Source organism: Galeopterus variegatus, unplaced genomic scaffold (genome assembly GCF_000696425.1).
Source record: "Galeopterus variegatus unplaced genomic scaffold, G_variegatus-3.0.2 Scaffold4570, whole genome shotgun sequence".
Taxonomy (NCBI): Eukaryota; Metazoa; Chordata; class Mammalia; order Dermoptera; family Cynocephalidae; genus Galeopterus; species Galeopterus variegatus.
This window is the reverse complement of record NW_007730681.1, coordinates 87,344-110,517: the sequence shown is the minus strand read 5'-3', so window position 1 is coordinate 110,517 and position 23,174 is coordinate 87,344. Positions and strand designations below refer to the sequence as shown.

The 23,174-nt window shown below is 42.8% G+C and overlaps 1 protein-coding gene and 1 pseudogene across 1 annotated transcript in view; one reads left to right on the top strand and one right to left on the bottom strand.

Moving 5' to 3' along the window:
- Positions 1 to 2,081, top strand: part of LOC103603355 — a 13,113-nt pseudogene extending 11,032 nt beyond the window's left edge.
- The window catches only part of ABCA1 (ATP-binding cassette, sub-family A (ABC1), member 1), a 149,520-nt gene that overhangs the window by 103,700 nt on the left and 22,646 nt on the right, over positions 1 to 23,174 (bottom strand). The window contains exons 3-5 of the mRNA XM_008587847.1: positions 12,742 to 12,835; positions 8,431 to 8,572; positions 7,028 to 7,146 (exon numbers count right to left, since the gene is read on the bottom strand). Of these exons, the coding sequence (XP_008586069.1) occupies positions 7,028 to 7,146; positions 8,431 to 8,572; positions 12,742 to 12,835 (355 nt within the window). The remainder of the gene's footprint in view (positions 1 to 7,027; positions 7,147 to 8,430; positions 8,573 to 12,741; positions 12,836 to 23,174) is intronic.

Genomic DNA, 23,174 nt, shown 5'->3' with positions numbered 1-23,174 from the left:
TCCCCTTCTGGATCAGATTCTTCTCTAGAATAGAAGTTCCATATGGACAGGGGCCATATATGTTTTGTATACTGTTGTGTCTCAGTACCTAGAACAGTGCTTGGCACATATAAGGTATTCAATAAATACTGGTTGAATGATTGAACCAACCAACCCATTTATCTATAAATGAGCTAAGTGGTCTCTAAGGTCTCTTCCAAAAAGTGAAAATAAAATGATGCTCTAACCCAGGAAACTATGAGACTAGAAGAAAGTATGTGAGTAGAGACCTCCATATCCACAAATTATCTATGGACAGTCCAGTGGATTTAGCAGATGCAAGTTGAAGGAAAGAACAAAATAAATCCTCCAACTGGATCACCCAAAGCAAGAGCCAGTAGCCCAGCAATGGTGACAACATGGGCTGGCAGACCTGTAAGATCTTCAGTGGTGATGTCCAAAGGAGTTGCCAAGTCTCCAGGGGACTGACCCAAGCCACAAACTCTGGTCCCACAGTTATCAATGACTTGGATGAGATCAAAGAGAATTATTTATCAAATTCCTAGATGACAGGAAAGAAACAGCAGATATAAAACATGGCAAAATCAGAATCTAAAATGGTTTGGGTAGGATGAGATGGCATAGGGAATCTAAAAATGTAAAATGGAAAAGAGATATTTTCCCTTTACTTCAAAAAGCCAACGGCGCAACTGAGAAATGGAGAACAAATAACTTGCAATTCTGTACATCTAGAAGAATCTAAAAGTTTGGGTGACTGCACATGGAATATGAGTCAACAGGGTGACGTCAATGCCGAAAAGCCTAATGCAATCTGATTGCATTAACAGAAATATAGCGCTCAGAGCAAAGGAGGCAAAAGTTCCCTTTTTCTCTGTGCTGGAATATTTTTGTAATTTCTGATAAACTTCAAGAAGGACATAGACACACTGAAACACAACGAGAGAAGAGGCAGAAATCAGGAGGAAAACATACCATTAGAGGAATGGAGGACATTTAGCCTAGAAAAATCAAAGACTTTGGGAAGAGACGGAAAAAACACTAATGCTGTCTTCAAATACTTCAAGGGAAATAGAGTTAGACTCATTTTCCAGAAGGCATAGCATGGTAATGAATATTTTCTGACAATAAGAGCTGTCAACACCTTGAACTACCTTGTGAGAGAAAAGTCTCCACCTCAGGACATGGGTGTGTGGCAAAGAAGGTGAAGGAGGACAGAGCTCTGGGCCAGACTGGCTCCAAGAATCCTTCCATCCCTGGGAGAGTCAGTACAAGAGGGCCAAGCCCATCATGCTGGCAGTGGGCTCTCAGCGCCGATAAACCCAGGTCTCTAAGTAAGAATCCACAGTGACATACCCCAGCCTCGCATTCTCTCTGAAATCTACAGAGTGCTGCTGAAAAATCAGCAAAAAGTTATTGATTTCCTCTAGAAAGAAGTAGTGTTTCTGTGCATTTCCCTCTAGGCTGAAGCCTGATATTGTGTGGCAAGACAAGCAAAGAAAGATGGAAGGAATTTAAGAAATAGCTCCAGGGTAGGAGGGAGTGCCGTGAAGGCCTTGGACACACTGCAAGAGTACAAGGTAGTGGGGCCTGCTCACCCCAAAGTGCTGCACATCACCCCTCTCCCACATACTAATTTTTGCACCTAATCATGTCGTCACCAAGCCCCACTTCTGGTACTTTGAATCTCAGCTAAAGAAGGTGAAGAAGTCTTCGGGGGAAATTGTCTACCACGAACAGGTGTCCAAGAAGTCTTCCCTGTGGGTGAAGAACTTTGGCATCTGGCTGGGCTACGACTCCCGCAGTGGCACCCACCACCTGAACTGGGAATACCAGGACCTGCCCACTGTGAGCACTGTCATGCTGTGTTGCTGAGACATGGGCAGCCAGCACCAGACCCGGGCCCACGCCATCCAGATCATGAAGGTGGAGAAGATCATGAACAGCAAGTGCCACCAGCCCACAGTCAAGCAGTTCCACAACTTCAAGATCAAGTTCCTTCTGTCCCACCAAGGGAGGAGGGAGTCCTGCATCACCAGCATGAGCCACATTTCACCATCGAGAGGCCCAACTCCACCTTCTAGGTGCATGACCCACTCACTCAGGGTCTGCCAATATAAACTCCTTGGGAACACACACACACACACACACACACACAGATGCAAACAACTCAAATGTGCATCAACAGATGAATAGACAAGCAAATGTGATAAACCCATACAATAGAATATTACTCAGCTATTAAAAGGAACTAACACGTGCAACAGCATCAGTGATCTCAAAATCAGTACTGAGCAAAAGAAGCTAGACTGAAAAAAAAGTATATACTGTATAAGACTCATATGAAATTCCAGAAAGGAAAATCTACAGTTCACCAGATTAATGGTTACCTGAAACTTGGGGTGTGGGTCAGGCAGCATGGACTGCAAAAGGTGCAAGGGAACATTTTAAAGTGATGAAAATGTGCTATTTCTTGATCGTGATTGTACCACGTTTATGGTCACCTGTTAAAATTCTTTGAACCATAACTTAACCTGGGTGCATTTTATTTCATACAAATTATGCCTCAATATTTTTTTTTTTTAAGTTGCACATAGCAGTTAAGGGCACATACCCTGAGCCCATTGGCCTGGCTTGGAAACCCAGTTCCAACTTTCATTAAGCTGTGTGACCTTGAGCACGTTACGCATCCTCCCTTTGCCTGTTTCATCACTGGTAGCATCAGGATAATAACAATAGTACCTGCCTCATAGGGTTGTTGTAAGCATGAAATGAATTAATAAAAATAAAGCCCTTAGATCAGATAGCAAGTATTAATATTATTACTGGTGATTTAGCTGGTCAAGTAGCCATTCATAGGCACAAATATTTGAAAATGGACTACNAAATCATCTGCTATCACACAACACTCACTCGGAGAAACACTCATCTTTGCCAGTCTCTATCTCACAGAGCCAGAAAACAGACATGTCATTTTTTCTAGGTTTCTGAAAACTTGTGCAGTTTTTATATTTCCTTTGAGTTACAGTCATGATAGGCACATAACAAGAATGAATGCTCCTCACGCTGACTACCAAACGTGAATTTAGCTAGCACTCATCCTGTGTGGTTGCAGTCTGGTTTAGCAAGAAAACAATAAAATGTCCAAAAGTTCCAGATGTGAGACAACTGGGTGAGGCACCTCTGTAAACCTTCCTCCTTGGATTTCTTATTAGGATCATTTCAAGGATCATTAGAAGATTTGTCTATGACTTAATTCCGAAAACTGGAGGACTTTGCAGTTGGAAGATTATTAAAACAGCACAAGATAGCACCGTAGGAAGAGAGGTGCTCAGAGCAGTGGGGTTTAGCTGTGTCCCACGGCCAGGATACTTCTCCTGTGGTTGTACAAACTGGGAAAAGTCACTGTCCCCTTCTGGATCAGATTCTTCTCTAGAATAGAAGTTCCATATGGACAGGGGCCATATATGTTTTGTATACTGTTGTGTCTCAGTACCTAGAACAGTGCTTGGCACATATAAGGTATTCAATAAATACTGGTTGAATGATTGAACCAACCAACCCATTTATCTATAAATGAGCTAAGTGGTCTCTAAGGTCTCTTCCAAAAAGTGAAAATAAAATGATGCTCTAACCCAGGAAACTATGAGACTAGAAGAAAGTATGTGAGTAGAGACCTCCATATCCACAAATTATCTATGGACAGTCCAGTGGATTTAGCAGATGCAAGTTGAAGGAAAGAACAAAATAAATCCTCCAACTGGATCACCCAAAGCAAGAGCCAGTAGCCCAGCAATGGTGACAACATGGGCTGGCAGACCTGTAAGATCTTCAGTGGTGATGTCCAAAGGAGTTGCCAAGTCTCCAGGGGACTGACCCAAGCCACAAACTCTGGTCCCACAGTTATCAATGACTTGGATGAGATCAAAGAGAATTATTTATCAAATTCCTAGATGACAGGAAAGAAACAGCAGATATAAAACATGGCAAAATCAGAATCTAAAATGGTTTGGGTAGGATGAGATGGCATAGGGAATCTAAAAATGTAAAATGGAAAAGAGATATTTTCCCTTTACTTCAAAAAGCCAACGGCGCAACTGAGAAATGGAGAACAAATAACTTGCAATTCTGTACATCTTGGGTGCTAGTAAAAAGCAGATCAACTTTTAGTTGGCTTCATTATTGCTTTTAAATTCTCTACAGACTGTGCATGCCATTATTGCCTGCACCCAGCAGACCAAATGTGCATCAACAGATGAATAGACAAGCAAATGTGATAAACCCATACAATAGAATATTACTCAGCTATTAAAAGGAACTAACGCGTGCAACAGCATCAGTGATCTCAAAATCAGTACTGAGCAAAAGAAGCTAGACTGAAAAAAAAGTATATACTGTATAAGACTCATATGAAATTCCAGAAAGGAAAATCTACAGTTCACCAGATTAATGGTTACCTGAAACTTGGGGTGTGGGTCAGGCAGCATGGACTGCAAAAGGTGCAAGGGAACATTTTAAAGTGATGAAAATGTGCTATTTCTTGATCATGATTGTACCACGTTTATGGTCACCTGTTAAAATTCTTTGAACCATAACTTAACCTGGGTGCATTTTATTTCATACAAATTATGCCTCAATATATTTTTTTTTTAAGTTGCACATAGCAGTTAAGGGCACATACCCTGAGCCCATTGGCCTGGCTTGGAAACCCAGTTCCAACTTTCATTAAGCTGTGTGACCTTGAGCACGTTACGCATCCTCCCTTTGCCTGTTTCATCACTGGTAGCATCAGGATAATAACAATAGTACCTGCCTCATAGGGTTGTTGTAAGCATGAAATGAATTAATAAAAATAAAGCCCTTAGATCAGATAGCAAGTATAATATTATTACTGGTGATTTAGCTGGTCAAGTAGCCATTCATAGGCACAAATATTTGAAAATGGACTATGGGTTGTTGTAAGCATGAAATGAATTAATAAAAATAAAGCCCTTAGATCAGATAGCAAGTATTAATATTATTACTGGTGATTTAGCTGGTCAAGTAGCCATTCATAGGCACAAATATTTGAAAATGGACTATTCTCTCCTTTTTTCACGGTTTTCATCTCTAGTTTCTAGCTCAGGGTTATACAAAGGGTGGATACTTAATAAATACTTGTTTAGTGCATGAACTATTTATTTAATGAATAAACACTTATTCAACATATTGCATAAAACTATACCTAGTGATGGAGTTTCTATCTGGGGTGAGGGAAAAGTTTCGAATGTAGTGGTGATGGCTGCACCACATTGGGAATGCTACTAATGCCAGTGAACTGTATACTTTAAATAGCTAAAATGGCATATTTTATGTTATATATATTTTTAACCACAGTAAAATTAAAAGTCCATAAATCAAAGTCAGAGAAGCCCTTCTCTCCTCAGAGCTGTGCTTCACTTCCTCACCCCAACTCATGTCTCTAGTTGCTCAAAGCAGAAGAACAGTTGTGTTTCTAATGCAGCCTCCACGGAGATCTGAAACTCCACTTGACAACTCGCCCCCATTATCCAGTCCATTTCAACAGCAGAAGAACAAGGCCAGATGTTCCAAAATGCATCACTGTCCCATAAGGATACTGGCTCCCATTGACTAAGCATCTAGTATGTGTCCTTTTTACAGGTAAAAAGAGGTGGCCCCAAAGGGTCTATCTAACTTATTCACAAAGCCACAGAGCTACAAAGTTATGTGTGCTAGCACTCTTTCCTCTGTGCCATGCTGCTCTTGGTGGTAGAGGAAATAAACCCAGCTATGCCTCTGGTCAACCAGGCACGGGCCCTTAAGTAGATCAGGAACGACTGAGGCTTTGACCAGTGGTCCTGGTCAAGGAAACAGCATCCAAACGGCCGGGCCGTGCAGCCAGGAATGGTCCAGGAGCTGCGAGGAGCTCCCAGCTGACCCAGAAGCCTAAGCCCAGTCACCTCTCTCTGCTGTGAAGTGACACCTCCTCCTGGTACCACCAGCACAGCTTTGCTCCCTTTGTCATCAGACCCCACAATGCCCAAGCTCCAACCCAAGCGTGACTCAAACTTTAGCATTTTATGTCATTTCTTCTTTTGCCAAGTGGATCACAAACTGGGAAGCCTTTCAGCAAAGGCCAGCCTACTCCGTCCCTCCCCAAACACCAAACTGAGTGAAAAGTACATCCCTGGAGCAGGAGCAGTAGTTGGCCCATGAAGGAGAGGAGAGATTTATCACTGACATTGTTCAGAATCACCAGTGCAGGGTGCTAGTAAAAAGCAGATCAACTTTTAGTTGGCTTCATTATTGCTTTTAAATTCTCTACAGACTGTGCATGCCATTATTGCCTGCACCCAGCAGACTGCTCCTGCCAGCCTCTGCCCTCTCGGCAGGACACTGCCTAGAAGATTGCTCCGTGACTTCTGCAGCCAATGTCTCAGCCAGCAAACTGCCTGCTCCTCAGACACTTCCTTCATGGCACGCGATAAACTGCCTGGGCACTTACCAGATCAGCAGTAAAGATTTTACTTTTTAAAGATCAAAGTGCAAATGCTCATCAGACTAAATCAGCTAACTGGGGGGACGATGAATTGCATTTTCCTTTTAGAAATAAACACTTAACTTTTACTAATCCATATCAAGTTGCAACTTTAACTGCTCCTGTAAGTGCAGAAGTATCCCCTGTCTATAAATTGGTCCATTCGTGCAATATGGCCAACTCCAAAAAAATGCAATTGGCAGGAACTTGCACCCCTAACAACCCCTAAGGTTGAGCCTGCACTATTCTTCTCTGGGGATTTTTCTTCTGTCTCCCCAGAGGAGACCAATGCATTGTTGTCTGTAGCAACCAGCTCCCCTCATTTCATCTCCAGTGCCTCCTGCAGTGAGGTCCTACCACCCAGCCACTGAGGAGGAAAACCCCTTAGGGAAGAGTTAATGGGAACAAGCCCCAGGCCGCCTGGGCTGTACTCTCTCCCTGGCAAAGGTCAATTTCCAGTTACAAACGGATGTACAGAAGGCTTTTGCTTACTTGAGGTGGAATTCTCGATCTGCTGTAATGTTCTCAGAACTTTGTGTATATCCTTCATGCTGGTGTCTTTCTGGCTGTATAAAAGAAGCCTCCGAGCATCTGAGAAAAGGCGAGACACTCTGTGAAGGGTGCAAGAAAGGGGAAAAACTATGGTTAGGCCAGCTGCTTCTCCCACTTTAAGAAAGTGACTGCCAGGTCCACATGCCCCAGCCTGGCTTCCAGGTCCTCCACAGGCAGGCCCTGGCCACTCTCACTGCTCCCCACACTCAACTTCATTGATACCTGTGCTCCCACCCACCCACCCATCATCCCTGCATGTGTCTAGACACCCAAATCTTATCACCCTTCAAGGCCCAGCCTACCAGACACACACACACACACACACACACACACACACCCAAGGCCAACTTAGCCATAAGGCACAATAGGTACAGTGCCTGGGCCCATGACACTTCCAGGGGCACATAAAAATGTTTTGCTTTCTTTTCAAATCAGAATAAAAATTAATAGAATGCATATATAATAATGAATCCAGCCTGAATTATATTCATCTTCATACCAATATGGTCATAAAATATAATCTTTAATATTTCTGTATGGAAGAAGGGGCCCATGAAGTCTATGGCCCATGAGTGTTACAATGTGGCCCTACTTGCCCCAGCTGCAACTCTCTCAGAATTGTCCTGAGTCTTTAGTACATTTTACAATCCTTAGTCCATAGTCCATTCTAACTCATGTCATGGACCTATGCATTTGAAGAACTTTCAGTGTCACTCGGAAGACACTCACCAAGCCCCTACTTATGTCTGGCATTCAAACCAGCAGCCAGGAATACAAACGCAAAGAAAGCAGCACCTGCCCTCAAGGAGCTCCCACCCAGGAAGAGAAAGACCTGCATACTGCAGCAACGTGGCAGTATGACAGAGGCAGTTAACAGAGGTCAGAAAGTGATCTGAGAGCAGAGGACAGAACTCTCCCAGCATTGCTACTTGAGGACTGGGACCCTTCCAGTGTGCCTCTTTGTACGTGCCACTGCCCCCCAGCTCCTAGAACCATCCGTGTCAGACTTACAGTAAGTGTTTGCAGAATGAATGGTCAGACAAACAGATGGAGCTGATGTGCTGTGTCTCCCTCCCCTAATTATCAGCCAGTTTTTGGAGGAACAGACCCCAACCACATGGCTTTTGGCTACACCTCATCATTACTCTGAAAATGCACCAAAGGTCCCACAGTCTTAAATCCTGGTGGCAATTCCCTTCCCTCATTCTGTAGATCTTATCACACAAAGCTTTACAAAAGCAACTTCACTTAGATCCAGCCATTCAAAATAGTCCAGAGGATGAAAAGAGAAGGAAAACTATCAACTGACAAGTTTGGAGAAGAAAATCTGATCTGGTACTTACATGGATTTGTTAAAGTTTCCAACCACCCCAGGAGCCTCACCAGGAGTAGGATAACGGAAACAGGGGTTGTTGGCATTACAGATAATCCCCTGAATCCAGGGAAGTGTTCCTGCAGAGGGCATGGCTTTATTTGGAAAGTGGCCTGTTGAAATTGAGAAGAAAAACAGAGAGAAACATGAATTCTTTTAAGCAATTTCCAGACTTGATAGGAGCCCTTATCTCTACTAGTTCCGCCCATACAAGGTTTCATCCCAAATCTGTCCCATTCCCCACATCCCAGAGACCTGCCTCCTCTGGACTAACCCACCCTGAGCTGGAAACTTAGCATCAGCTAGTGGCGGCTCTTAATCTGCCTGACATCATCTGCAGAATGGGGTCATGACAACCACTTTCAGGCAGTGACAAGAGGTGTAGGCTTGACCGTACACAGAAAGTGCCCAGCAGGCAGCAAGTGCTTGGTCATCCTCAGTCCATCTTCTGTCACCAGCCCACATCCCCGAGACACAGAGGGGCCTTGGAGATGACCTAATCCAGTTCCTCACACTGGAGGAGGCAACTACAGCAAGATGAAGTGGCCGTGGCCAATGAAGAGCACTCGGAGCATCAGCGAGTGCGCCCCGAGTAGCGCCTACATCCCTCTGATCCAGCTCCAAGCCCCCCTCACACCTGCAGCCTCCCCCATGCCCTAGCTCTTCTCCATCCCCTCGGCCAGGCTGCTCTCCTGGGTGTGCCCAACATCTGTTAGTTTCACCTCCTCTGCCAGCTCAAAAGCTCCTCAAGAGCACCTCAGAAAACAGGCTGACATGGGGTCGGATGTCATCTGTGAAGCCACATGTGTTTTGTTACTTGTTACTGCTGTTTGTCACTCACCAAAACAATGAGACCCCACCCACAAGGGCATCTCCTCTCCCTTATCATGGTCAGCTTCTTACAAGCAAGATGAGTGGGCATATCTGGGTGGGGTCTTCGGCTCAGTTTGGCACAGTTTCCTTTGTGGCAGTCATCCGTGGCTGCTGCTTGTGAGGATCAAGATAAACGTGCCCTGGACCAGGGGCTCTTATCCCGAGGACCGTTCATGTTCAGACAGAAAGGCCATGGCTCTGGCTTTCATCATGGCCTCAGGGTTATCTGTGACCCCAAAAGAGTCAACAACCATGAAGAAGCACAGCTCTAGGTGGTGAAGAGCACGTTGCTTCATGAGCTTTGGGATCAAACCAATTCGGACTCATGTTCAGTCCCTGCAACTTGCTAAGCAGCAACTGTGGCCTAGTCACTGACTCCCTAGCCCTCAGTTTTCTCATCTGTAAAATGGTGATACAAAATTCACTTTACATCACAGAGCTGAGGTGAGTCTTACATGAGCTCGTACAGGAAAAGCACTTAGCAGAGTGCCTGGCACAGGATAAAGGCTCTGTGAACGGGCGCGTTAGGATTTTCAAGGCACGGAGGTGGTGAGCCTGCAATGGCACTCACTCTGCTACTGTCCTTCCCTCTCACAGCTACCACCCTCCTCCAAAGTAGAAACCTATTTTATTCATCTTTCTATTTTCATGCAAATATGCTAAGCCACTCTCTGGCTCTCAGAAAGTTAACCCAAAGCCAGGACTTGCTGCACTTTGCGTTTCAGTATTGGGGCCCATCCTGAAGGGACACTTCCTCTCTCTCTTCTAGCCATGCTCCAACCAGAGAGGCAACATCCAAAGCAAGGATGTGACAAGATCTGATCACTGTGGCCACCCTCTGCAGGGACTCTGGCCTGTTGAACATTTACTCAGTTAATCTCCTTATCTCCCTGTTAATAGTTCAAGGAAAACTAAACAAGGCCCCTTGCCTAAGTCAGCTATTCCTCATTCAAGGGAGATTTACGCAACTCAACCAAATACTTGGAGGACCAAGGGATTCTCCCCTTTCAATTCCAGGAGATCCTGGCACTACAAACAGGATGGTGTAGGTCACAGGCAGCACAGGGCAGTGACGGAGAAGGGATTTCGGACTATCCCTTGGTGGGGGAAGCAAAGACCCTTCTTTGTATGTCATGTCCCATCCTATCTCCAAACAGAAGCAGGATGAGGACTAGGCACTGGGTGCACGGGATGACAATCGAGTAGCATAATAGACTCCCAGGACCCAGGAAAGTTATCAAGATCTTGATGACTCTGGGTTAAAGTGGGATAGATTTATGGGGAAGAATTATACAGCAGTCCTTTGTTCAAAGACAAGACACCTCTGCAAGCTTCTCCTTAGTTCTCAACTCTGCACTTCCAACTAGGTCCCTAGAAGGTAGGAGAATAGGAGGTTAGGTTGCAAGAAGTGCACAGATAGATGGGAAAAGTCTTATTTGCCTCCTATATGTACAAGAATTTCACAATATTTCTGAGAATCTATAGTCTGGAGTCAGAGGGATCTGGGTCAAAACTCAACAACTTGCCCAGGATCACAACCCCAGCGAGTGGCAGAGTCAGGATCCAAACAAACCCTAACTTGTCTGATGCCAAAGTCTATGCTATTTCCACTATGCCATCTTGCCTGCTTATGAGACTTCCAGAAAGAGAATAGCCTAATGGATAAAAAAGCTGAGTCTGCCCTAAAACATGCACTTCAGTGAAGCTCAGGGTAATGCTTAAATAAAATCTCTATGCTATTTCCACTATGCCATCTTGCCTGCTTATGAGACTTCCAGAAAGAGAATAGCCTGATGGATAAAAAAGCTGAGTCTGCCCTAAAACATGCACTTCAGTGAAGCTCAGGGTAATGCTTAAATAAAATTAAATATGCATCTGTTCATCCATCAACAAAATCTCTTTGGGGCTCCAAGGGAAAAAGCAGAATTACTGCACAGGCCTGTTAAATTGAGTATAGATTTCATTTTATGTTTCTCTCCTTTTTGGCGAAATCAGAAAATCATGTCTGGGGGAATGTTCTTAAGATTGTGTGTGTGTGTAACTTAAACATGTGTGATGTGTATTAGTAAATTAGCATGTAAATAACTGCTATGTGCTATCAAGAAACACAATTAAGGGCCGGCCCAGTGGCGCACTGCTACAGTGCGCCGCTTGGGAGCGTGGTGGCGCTCCCGCCGAGGGTTCGGATCCCACATACAGACCGGTTCCCGCTCACTGGCTGAGCGAGGTGTGGGAGCAACGCCAAGGGTTGCGATTCCGTTGCCGGTCCCGGTCTGGTACGGGCGCGACACTGAGGGTTGCGATCCGTTGCCGGACACGAAAAAAAAAAAAGACAAAAAAAGGAAAAAAAAAAAACACAATTAAAAGGTGGCCCTGGCCCTGTCGCTTTCCTGGAAGAGCAGTATTCTGTAAGCCTATGGCTCTGGTGGGGTTGAGGGTGGAGCTGGTTATTGGTAGGAAAAGTCACTGGGGCAGTGAAGCTGAAGTCCCAGCTAAAACTCCCACATAAATGTGGATCCTATAGATTTGCACATTTCTGCAGTGTCAATCCATCCATCAAACCCAGCCATACAAGAAGGACTGTGATTGCAGGATGATAACACTGGCAATAATAACATGAGGTTATTGCTATTCCGATGTTTTAAAGAAGCTAAAGTCACTGCCCAGGTTGATATGCCTAGTGAATGCTGAAGCCAGGATTCAAACCCCGATAACCTGACATCTACAGCTTGTGTTCTTAGCCACTACTGAATTTTCAGTGTAAAGGCTGTCATCAAGATACATGATCGAGAGTCAGATGACCTGAGTTTTACTTCACCTGTATCACATATTAGATACGTGACCCTGGGCAAATCCCTGTACTTCTCTGAGACCCAATTTACCTATCAAGAAACTAAAGCAAATGATAATAATAATAAAGTCTACTATACAAGACTGTTATGAGAATCAAATGAAATATTCATCTAACTGAGAATTTCTATACAAATCCTGCCTGAGAGTATGTGTTCCATGATTTGCAACTGTGTGATGAACACAATGCATGTGGAAAAGACTGGTTGGGACCAGATGACGGTGGTGCTAAGGCATTGCCTTAAGGATGCTTTTACAGGCAAAGCTTTTTAATTGCCACTTTCTGGACTATTAATAAGTTTATTTTGTTTTCATGATTTTAAAATGTATAACCAGATGTTGGCTATTGTTGTAATTACTATTATCACCATTCAATAGAACTGAAAATAGCCTCCTGAGTTCATGCCTTATCAAAAAACTAGAAGCCTAGATTTTCTGTTCCAAACCATTTATGGTGTTTGTTAAAGACAGCATCTTTGAAGAAATCAGATTACCCCACGTTCGCTGCCTGGATTTCGTTTGCCAATCATGAGTCTCAGGCAGCACCACAGATACTCACATTCATGTTGTTCATAGGGTGGGTAGCTCAGCCGAACAGAAATCAGGATCAGGAAGATAAACAGAGGCCAGGCCAGTTCCAGCAACAGCTGACTCTGAGTGGGAAGTAAAACAGAGCATTGTGAATTTAAAAAATAGCATGGATGCCTAACACTACTGGGCTTTGGGAAATCCACAGAATTGATCAACCTCTCCAGCTCCTCCGACCACTCTCTAAGATTCAGTAACATGAACTGTTTGCAGTTCCAGCCCTGTAACACCACTCCGTACCTCTGTGCCTTCCTTAAGGGAAGAAGCTTCCATCCTGCTTCATCCAGCTCACTTCTGCTCATTCTTCAAAACTCAACCAGGCACCATTTCCTTCATTAAAATCTCAGCCTGAGCTAGAAGCCCCTCTCTTGTGCTCCCACAGTAACCCATGCTTCCTCCTTCCACTGCATTCTCCTCAAGCCCCTAAAATCATGTTTCCATCACTAGTGTCCTCATCACACTAAGAGCACCCTGAAGGCAGGCACCAGGTCCAGTCTCTTTGCACACCCAGGCTTAGCATGCTGCCAGGTGTGTAGTGACTGTTGCTGAAAGGAGAGGGCCAGGGCAACATGCTGTGCTAAATACCCTCACCCCACCACCCTCACCCCCACTCCTTTAATGGCACACAGAACTAATCCCTATGAGGCTAAGAAGTATGCTCCAAAGGACAATGGAAGTTCATGCACAGGTCCATATTAAACAGTGAGCACCCAGAACTGGAAAGAGTTGGGAAGAGCACAAAATCCTTCTCACCCATCAAGGCTGGACACCATCTTCTCCAATGAGTTAGACGATCATTAAACTTATAGGCAAGCATGATCCACTGCTTAAAGCAATGAGGTTTCTCTGAAGGAAAACCCTGCCTCCGTGAGTTGCCAGGAGATAAGTCAGCAGAGGAGCAAGATGGCAATCACTAGACATAATATAATAGAACCAGTGGTGTTCAGACAACTTGTTACTCTGCCTGAAGTCTCTCAGCTCTTCCATTCCTTTCATTGCTAGACTCCAAGGTTCTAATCAGGATAAACACCATAGAGCCCGGAAGAGTCGTGGGGCCTTGTGTTTAACTATAACTGTGGCTTCAGAGACACAAACCCAGGAGAACACTGTTATAAAATCCTTTTGTTTGTTTTAAAGCAGAATTGTTTTTTCTTGATCCTCAAGTTCATGTTTTTTATTGTAGAAAATTTGAAAATTAAAAAAAAACAAACAGAAAAGTAAAAAAAGAAAAAAGGTCAATATAAATCACCCTTAATCCTACTCCTAGACATAATCCCTAGTAAATTTCGTTATCACTCTCTGTTAATAATCTCTTGTCTTTTTCCTATGTATACATAAATAATCTTTTCTTCTATTAAATTGAGATTATATAGCATACACAATTTTCTATTCTGCCTTTTCATTTAACATCATACTGGGAGCATTTGCCATGACATAAAATATTTTCTTAAAATATGGCTTTTCACAGCCATTTGGTATTATTCCACTCTATGACTAGCTCATAATTTACCTTTCTACTGATGATGCTGATGCTTCAGATTGTATTGGGTTTTTTGTTTGTTTGTTTGTTTGTTTGTTGTTTGATTTCTGGTATTTTAAATAGCCAGTTCTTAATTTTCAAAGACTTGTAATACAGTTCTACATTTCACTTTTTAAAAATCATCTTTTAGGAAGGAAATACAAGATAACAACAGTAGAAGGGCTAAGATGATAAGAACGTGGTTGATTTTTTTTTTATGCTTTCCTGTGTTTTCTAAATGTTCCATAATGAGCGTGTATTACTTCTCTCACAGAAGAAAAAACACTATTACCATAAAACTATGAAGAATTGTTTGCACAGATAGCATACCAAGAATTTTAAAAATGGCAAATGGATCCCTCTCTGGAAGAAAGCATAATGACAGTGAGGTCCCCAAGCCCAAAGATAGGTCTGGTCTTGCTAAACATTTCTGTAAATAATCCCGAAGAGGCAGCACACTGAAATCTCCAAGCTTGCAAATGAAATTATGCCTTTTCTTTTTTTCTCATAGAAAACATCTTTTTATTCTGTTAACTCATTTTATTAATTGAAACATAATTGATTGTACATATCTGTGGTGTACAGCATTGAATATCAATACCTGTGTGCAATATAAGATGCACAAATCAGGATAATTAATATATTCAACATTACACATGTAATCATTTTTTGTGGCCCTTTACCAGTTTCTCACTAACTCCCCCACCTACTCCCCCTTTCCCACCTCTGGTGGTCTCAGTTCTGTTCTCTCCTTCTGAAAGGTGAACTGTAACTTATTTTTAAGTTGATGTATATGTATCGAAATATCACGTTGGACACCTTAAATATATGCAGTTTTTATTTGTCAATTATACCGCAATAAAGCTGGTGGGAAATAAGAAAAGCAATTTCCTTTCTGCCAAAGAACACAATCATGACTCTAGGAAAATAAACTTTTCTACCAGCTGAGCTGGGGAGTCCCTCCTCCCAGGTATTCTGTACCTTTAATCAGCACTTGGCACAGCAGGGGCCCTATTTATATAGGAGCTTTTCCCCTAGGGCCACTTTCTCCTCAGCAAGCCTGCCACATGATAAAGGCTTAAAAATGTTTGTTGAATAGGGAATGAACTGAAGTTTATAAAATAATGAACATGGAAATATAAATCACTTTAGCCCTTTGGGAAAACAATTCCGCAAGGTGTATTCAAAAGTCATATTATCCCCTTTGACCAAATAATATTCCTAGGAGTTTATTACTAATTTACTAAATTTAAAATATCAAAAAGCTGTATACATTAAGTTATTCATTCATTGAAACATTATAATTGCAAAATATTAGAAGCAACTTAATTGTACCACAATAGGGAAATGATTAAATTATGGTACATCTACTTGATAATATATCATGCAGTCATTACACCAATGTTTATGAAACACAGACACTATTAATCACATAACATTAAGTGAAAAAAGCAGAACACAAAATGGTATGCATTCCAAGCTTGTAGCTAAATAAAATCACTTTCAAATATTAATGAAGGAATAAAACTTTTTTTAAATGGCACAACTATAAATGAACTCAGAACAGAATAATGCATCTGTCCAGGTAGCTGAGTTGGTTAGTGCTCATAACACCAAGGTCCAGGGTTCAATCCCTGTACTGGCCAGCCACCAAAAAAAAAAAAAAAAGAAAGAAAGAAAAAGAAAAAATGAATGAACTCAGGGGAAAAAAAACAAAATTAAATGAAGAATACGAGTAAGATAAAGAATCATCAGCCTTGAAACTCTGAAACCACCATTTGTACTTCTAGGATAAATAGTAGCTACCATTTATTTATAGCCCAATATATACTAGGCACATTCTATATGGATTATTCCATTCAAACCTCAGAACAACCTAGTAAGATAAAGAATCATCAGCCTTGAAACTCTGAAACCACCATTTGTACTTCTAGGATAAACAGTAGCTACCATTTATTTATAGCCCAATATATACTAGGCACATTCTATATGGATTATTCCATTCAAACCTCAGAACAACCTTGTCTCCGATAAGGCTAAGGCTCAAGGAAGGCTAAGTCACAAAGCTGGTCAGTGGCAGGTTCTGCTGGACTCTGCAGGCCACTTGAAATCCTGTTTGATACACAGGTGGCTCAGGTAGGAAATGGCCCCACTAGGTGTAATGGTTTAAAAATAGCAACAGGTTCCATAGAGGGAAGACGAACTCATGGCCTGTTGATTTATAATAGTTACAGTCAATACCGAGCACCTACTGTGTACTCAGGAATTTTCGTATAAATCATCTCTAATGTTTATTCACAATAACCCTGTGAGAAGTGAAGAAACTAAAGCTCAGACAAGTTCAGACAGCCAGGGAGGAGACTGAACCAACATCCAAACCCAGATCTACTGACCCCGAAATTTGTGCTTCTGTACCCATCAAGCTGCCTCTCACAGAGACGTGTTTGGGACATTCACCTTTTAAGATATGCCACTTAAGTGGAACCCAACGCTCACCAGCCCTGCTGAGCACTGATCCGACCCAACGAATCAAATGTTCCTGGATATCTCTGCAGCCCCCACATCTAAGACCCTGTAGGGCAGCAGATGCTCCAAATATGTTTGCTGATTGAAAAAAATGAATGGATCTTCCTCATGGCACCTACAGCAAAGGCCACAAAGAAAATCTTATAGGGCCGGCCCGGTGGCGCACTCGGTAGAGTGCGGCGCTCCCGCTGAGGGTTCGGATCCCATATAGAGACCGGTCCACTCACTGGTTGAGCGCAATGCGGGCGCGACACTGAGGGTTGCAATCCCGTTACCGGTCACGAAAAAAGACAAAAAGGAAAAAAAAAAAAAAGAAAATCTTATAAACCTTTTTCAGCAGGTGAAGCCAGTGTGTATAAGCAGATCAGGGAAAGAGGTAAGGAAAAGACTGATAATAATAATAATGGCTAACACTTGAATAGGGCTTACTATGTACCAGTGTTCTAAGTGCTTTACATATATTAACTCATTTAATCTTCAAGCAATCTTATTAGTGCTATTAGTATACCCATTCTACAGATGGGGAAACTGAGGCTCAATGAGTTAATAAACTGCCCAAGGATAGCAGGTTGGTAGATGGCAGAGCCAGGATTCAAAGCCAGTCTGAATCAGAGGTCCCTGCTCTTACTTACTATGCATCCTACCCTTTTTATGCCCTCTGCCCTCACTATTACCAGAGTATGTATAGACTGCTGACCTTTCAAAGCCCTTGCTGAGCTAAGACACTAACATATAAAAATGAATGAAGAAACTGCCTCCAAAACTCACACCCCCGCCCCAAACCAGAGAACTCAGGAGAGACAAAATTTAATCCATGCCCTTTTACCCTGTACCACTAAAATTATTTCTGTCATTGAACATAGAACTCATCTTCCAGACTCAGGGGAATGTTCTAGATATTTCTTTCCTAATAATGTCCCTCTAGAAACCCAACTTGATTTCTTCCAGGAATGCCATTCTGGCTTCACTTATTATCAAAATCAAATTTCTCCTCCCTCTCTAATTTTAGCACTTTTCCTAAACACAGGCCCTCATAAATATCTTGGCAATAAGATTAACCCTTTAGATTATAAACTCCTATAGAAAACTATTCTAAATCTTGCTTTGGTACCTACCTACCCAACTCCATGCCTCATCTCTAGAGCAGGGTTTTTCTCAATAGCTAGCAGCACTATTGACATTTTGGGCGAGATCACTGTTGTGGGGGGCTCCTATGAATGGATGTTTAGAGCCATCCCTGGTCTCTACCTCTAGATACCAGCAACACGCACACATGCAGGACTGTGACAACCTAAAATGTCTCCAGACATTACCAAATGTCATGAAGGCTGGAGAAGAACTGCCCTCGGTTGAGAACCACTGCTGTAGAGTTATTGGGAGAATTAAATGTTATTTCAGGTAAAAGGCTTTGCACAGGGGCCGGCCCGGTGGCGCACTGCTACAGTGCGCCGCTTGGGAGTGCAGCGGCACGCTCCCGCCGAGGGTTCAGATCCCACATACAGACCGGTTCCCGCTCATGGGCTGAGCTAGGTGCGGACGCAACACCGAGGGTTGCGATCCGTTGCCGGACACGAAAAAAGACAAAAGGGGGGAAAAAAAAAAAAGGCTTTGCACAGAATCTAGCACATCATGGCTGTTATCATCATCATTATTATCATGTTATTCAATATGCATCAAACCATTTTTGAATCACCATTCAGAGCTGTGCCCAAACCTCACACACTACAGATGTGCACTGACCACTTAAGTACTCATGCCTGATTTTTGCTGCTGGTTGCAGAAGCTCATAGACCACAATCCAGACCACAATTCACAATCTGTGAATGCATTTAGCTACATAGCCTAGAGAGACAGTCATGGATGTGCCCAAACCTCACACACTACAGATGTGCACTGACCACTTAAGTACTCATGCCTGATTTTCGCTGCTGGTTGCAGAAGCTCATAGACCACAATCCAGACCACAATTCACAATCTGTGAATGCATTTAGCTACATAGCCTAGAGAGACAGTCATGGCACTCTTAAATTCTCAAGATTTATCCATATTTATTCAAGGTTGGGACAGGGCAAGGGCCATGTTCAAAGAACACAGAAAACCAACAGAATAAAATCTGGCCTTGGGTAAGACTCTTCTGGATAATGGCAGCTGAAAAAATTCAGTTCATGCTGAAAAAAGAAGTCGCTGTTTCTTAGTAGAGTTGAAGATTCTTGAGATTACAACGGGGCATGAAAAAAGAAACAAGAAGAAAACACAGAAAGGAAGAGATGAAAATATCCTTTCTGTTTATAGCCTGGTCACAAATCTAAGAGAACCCACAAAATAAACTAAAAAGCTGCAATGGATTTGAAAACACAGGTAAGTTAATCAGAACCAACACAAATTCTCCTAAATAACAGCACTGCTATAAGGCTTTGATAACCAGTTAAATTAATATAATGTGGGGAGGAAAAAATTACCTACTTACAGTTAGGACAGATATATAAACAAACAAAAAAAAAACTTAGGTATTAGCTTAATGCCAAATATGGGATTTGTATGTAAAAGAAAACCATAGAACTTTGGTAAAGTATGCAAAGATGGGAATTAATGAGAGCTAAACAATGCTTCTCGATGGGTACATTTAATATCCAAATTTCCCACATTAATTTATAGATTTAACACAATTTCACTTAAAATAATGATAGTGTACTTTTTCGAACCCGATAAGGCAGTAAGATTCAGTGGGAAAAAGAAATAGATGAAAAGATCAAAGACTATTCTGAGAGGCAAAAACAGAAGACTGCGCTTCCCCAGATATCAGAATGTTCACCAAAGTAGAGCACGCTCGGGGCTCTATCAGCACCAAAACAAAAAATACTTACCAAATGCCCAGAGGGATAACCCCCAAACAGCCCACCGCACAGATAAGATTCTATACACATCCCAAAAATAACAAGAAAAGGAACCACGGTTTGACATGAATGTGAAGAAAAATCCATTTTAGACCCATCCCTAACACTATAAACCTCATTTAGATGGGAAAATTAAAGTGAAATCTCAAAGATCAAATCAGAGAAACGCTATGGGGGAAAACAATTTTTAAAACCAGGCCTGGCCTCCCAGCACCATAAAGCCTCACATGTTGACAGTGGCTTTTTTAATTGGTTTGATCCTCTGGAAGAACATCTGATTGTACACTTCAAGGGCCATCTCCCTTTGACCTAGTAATCCTGCTTCTGGGATTTTGGCATAAGGAAAAATACAAAAGTAAGGAAAGGCTATATATAAAATCTTTATAGTAGGTTATTTATAACAACAAACACGGAAAACAATCTAAATGTCAGCAATAAGGTTCGAACGTGTCAAATAAAAAGTGTGTGGACAGATTACTGCAAAGCTGTTGGGGATGTCAGTGGTGTCATTCCATGTGAGATTTGGAGCCAAAAGATCCAGCCCCTCCTCTTACTAACATACGATTTCTTCACCTATGAAACAGAAACTGTAGTGCATACCTCTCAGAATTACTGTGAAAATCAAAAAGATAATGGATATAAAAGTACTCTCAAAACTACAAAATGGTTAGTTCAGTTGGTTAGAACATGGTGCTGATAACACCACGGTCAAGGATTTGGATCCCCTTACCAGCCAGCTACTAAAGAATACATAAATAAAAACAAGAAATTAAATTTAAAAAATAATCAAAACTACAAAATGCAGCCTACACATCATGAATCCTTATGATTAATAAGAAGATTATTTGAAACTATGGGAACATACACACACACCAAAAACATACTGTAATGCTAAATGAAAGAAGAAAACAGAGCACAAAGTGGTACTAGATAAGTAATGATTATATTGGCTTCCTTGGGCTATCACCATTCAAGTTCCCTCAGTGCCAAAAACCACAGGACTGACCCTCAGGACTATGACCCACCCACCTCTGGGACTCCGTTTGCACATAAAATTCACCTGCCCTTCCCCAGCCGCAAGGCCCTGTACGATCTGGCCCTTCCTGTTCCCAACTCATCCCCAGCCAACCTTCATTCACTCCACCAGTGCCACCAGCTTCTCTCTGTTCCTTGACCCAGGAACATGCACCCCCGGTCTCTCTGTCTGGAATGTGATGCCCCTGATCTGCAAGCCCCTGATTTTGGCCTGGCTAACTGCTGCTCGAACTTCAGGGCTCTCAGCTTAAATGTTATGACCATCCATTCCAATGAAGCCCCTACCCACACCTGTTAGTATTTAACACAGTACCATAGTTTGTCCAGTTTTTTGTCTTCCTAACACTTATCACAGCGTATCTTTACATTTTTACTTATGTGATGATATGTTTCATATCTGTTTCCCTCACTAAACTGTAAGCTCCATGAGTACAGGATCTCGTTTGTCTGGTTCACCTCTACGTACTCAGCACACTACCCACAAGTAATAAATTCTCAATAAATATATATCCAGACGAAACAATTAATGGCTATTTGTCCTAACTTTCTTCATTTCATAGAAGGGAAAACTAAAGCTCAGGAGAAATGAGTTCCCCTACACCACTGAGGCACATGGTGGCCAAACCGGGTTAGAATCATGGCCACGGCTGCTGGGCCAGCACTAAGGACAGGAAAGAAACGTGTCAGGTGAAACTGGAAGTGGGGACGGAAGCAGAATTTCCATCTCCCTGTAAAATTTTCTAATGGCTCATAATTTTTTTGATAGCTTATCCCTTCTCATTAGAGAATGCCCCAATAGTGGTACTATCATTTATGCAAAAATTAGAATTATCTATTTTCCCAGCCACAAGGCTAGTTGGATCTCACTGAAAAATGTAAGGGTAAAGGCAAAAGTAAAGAGGCTGTGTGGCCACCCTCACTTTGTCACATGTGTTCCATGGAGACCTTGGCCTCTGGCTGAGCCTAAAACCAGATGAGCATCCTGAGAACTGTAGAAGCGCTTTCTCTTCCTCTCCCCAGCCCTGTTTGTGCTGAATGACTGCCACCCACACAAGTGAACTGTCACTTTGGACCCAAACTGACCTTTGCACCCAACTTTCGCAACTCAACTCAACATGTTCTCTGCTCAACAGAAACGGAAGAGAACTAACCCTGGCTGATGGTCCCCATGGATCTGCACAGTGGGACACAGGAGAGGGGTCCCTGGGACTCAAGGACACAGAGTGAAAGGACAAACACTGCCTTTCAACAGGGTTGCTCAGGGGTATATTGTTCAGCTCCAGGCTTTTACATATTCTTTCTAGTCTTCCTGGCAGGGGAGCCTCCTCAAGACCTGCAAACTAATGGACCATTACACATTTACCACTTCTTTATTAAGCATGTCCCATGTTCCAGGCTCTGGGCTGGACTCCGGGGCCAACTGTGCACACTCCGGGACCTTAGGAGAAGGGAACAAGCAACATATTTCCACACATTCTGGGCAAAGGTTATCACAGGGGTGCTAACTTCTTCCCTACCTAATGGGTAGGGCTGGTTCTGATCTAACAAAGTAGCACCAAAATCCTTAACAGGTTTCAGTGTGTAAACAATATAACCTAGAAATCCAAGCCAGGTGGATTGAGAAGTAGCTACCATTCAGAACTTAAGATTCAGGGACATAAAACCCTTAGTGTCAATAAAGCAAAGACTGCTAAATAAGGCCTGCTCCTGTAAGACCACCAGGAGATTGGTTCTGGGGCTGCTTTCATGACTGACCCACTGCGCCCCTCTGAGCCCCAGTTTCATGAACTGCACAAGGGGCAGGCCAGATCTTTCCAGCTCTGAAAATCTACACATCTGTGACCTGAAACAAACCACCTTTCTTTCTGATTCAGCAAAATACATTTCCTTTAGAGATCAGGAAGAGAGGTAACAAAAACAGGCTGGCAGGCAGTGGTGCAGCATCTAGAAAAAGCCTTTTTTTGTGTCAGGGTGTTTGTTGTGTCCCTACTTCCTCCTTCAACAAGAACTCTGCCACAAGGCTACAAATTGCCTTTGACTAAGCCTGCCTCTCTCTCTGATCCTGACACTTTTAAACTATAAGCAATGCTGAGCAAGAATCAACAAGCTCAAGACCAGTGGAGACCAGCCCAGTCTGGATGACCTAACCCCATATCTTACTCCAGGACTTGTGCTCCTGACTACTTTCCTGGCTGAGCACAGAAACCCTCTTCCCTGCCATTTCTCCACATCCAAGATGGGCACTGCTCTGCAGCTGCAAAGAATTTGGGGGAGGGAAGAAAAGTCACTGTGATGGTCTGGCCTGAGTGTCTCAGAGACCTCAGCCTCTGGTCCCAGCTCAGTTGCTGGTTGGATGAGGTAGGAGAAATACCTCCCCTGCTATGGGCCTCAGCTTTCTCACCTGTAACACCAGAGTTAGGACTAGACTCC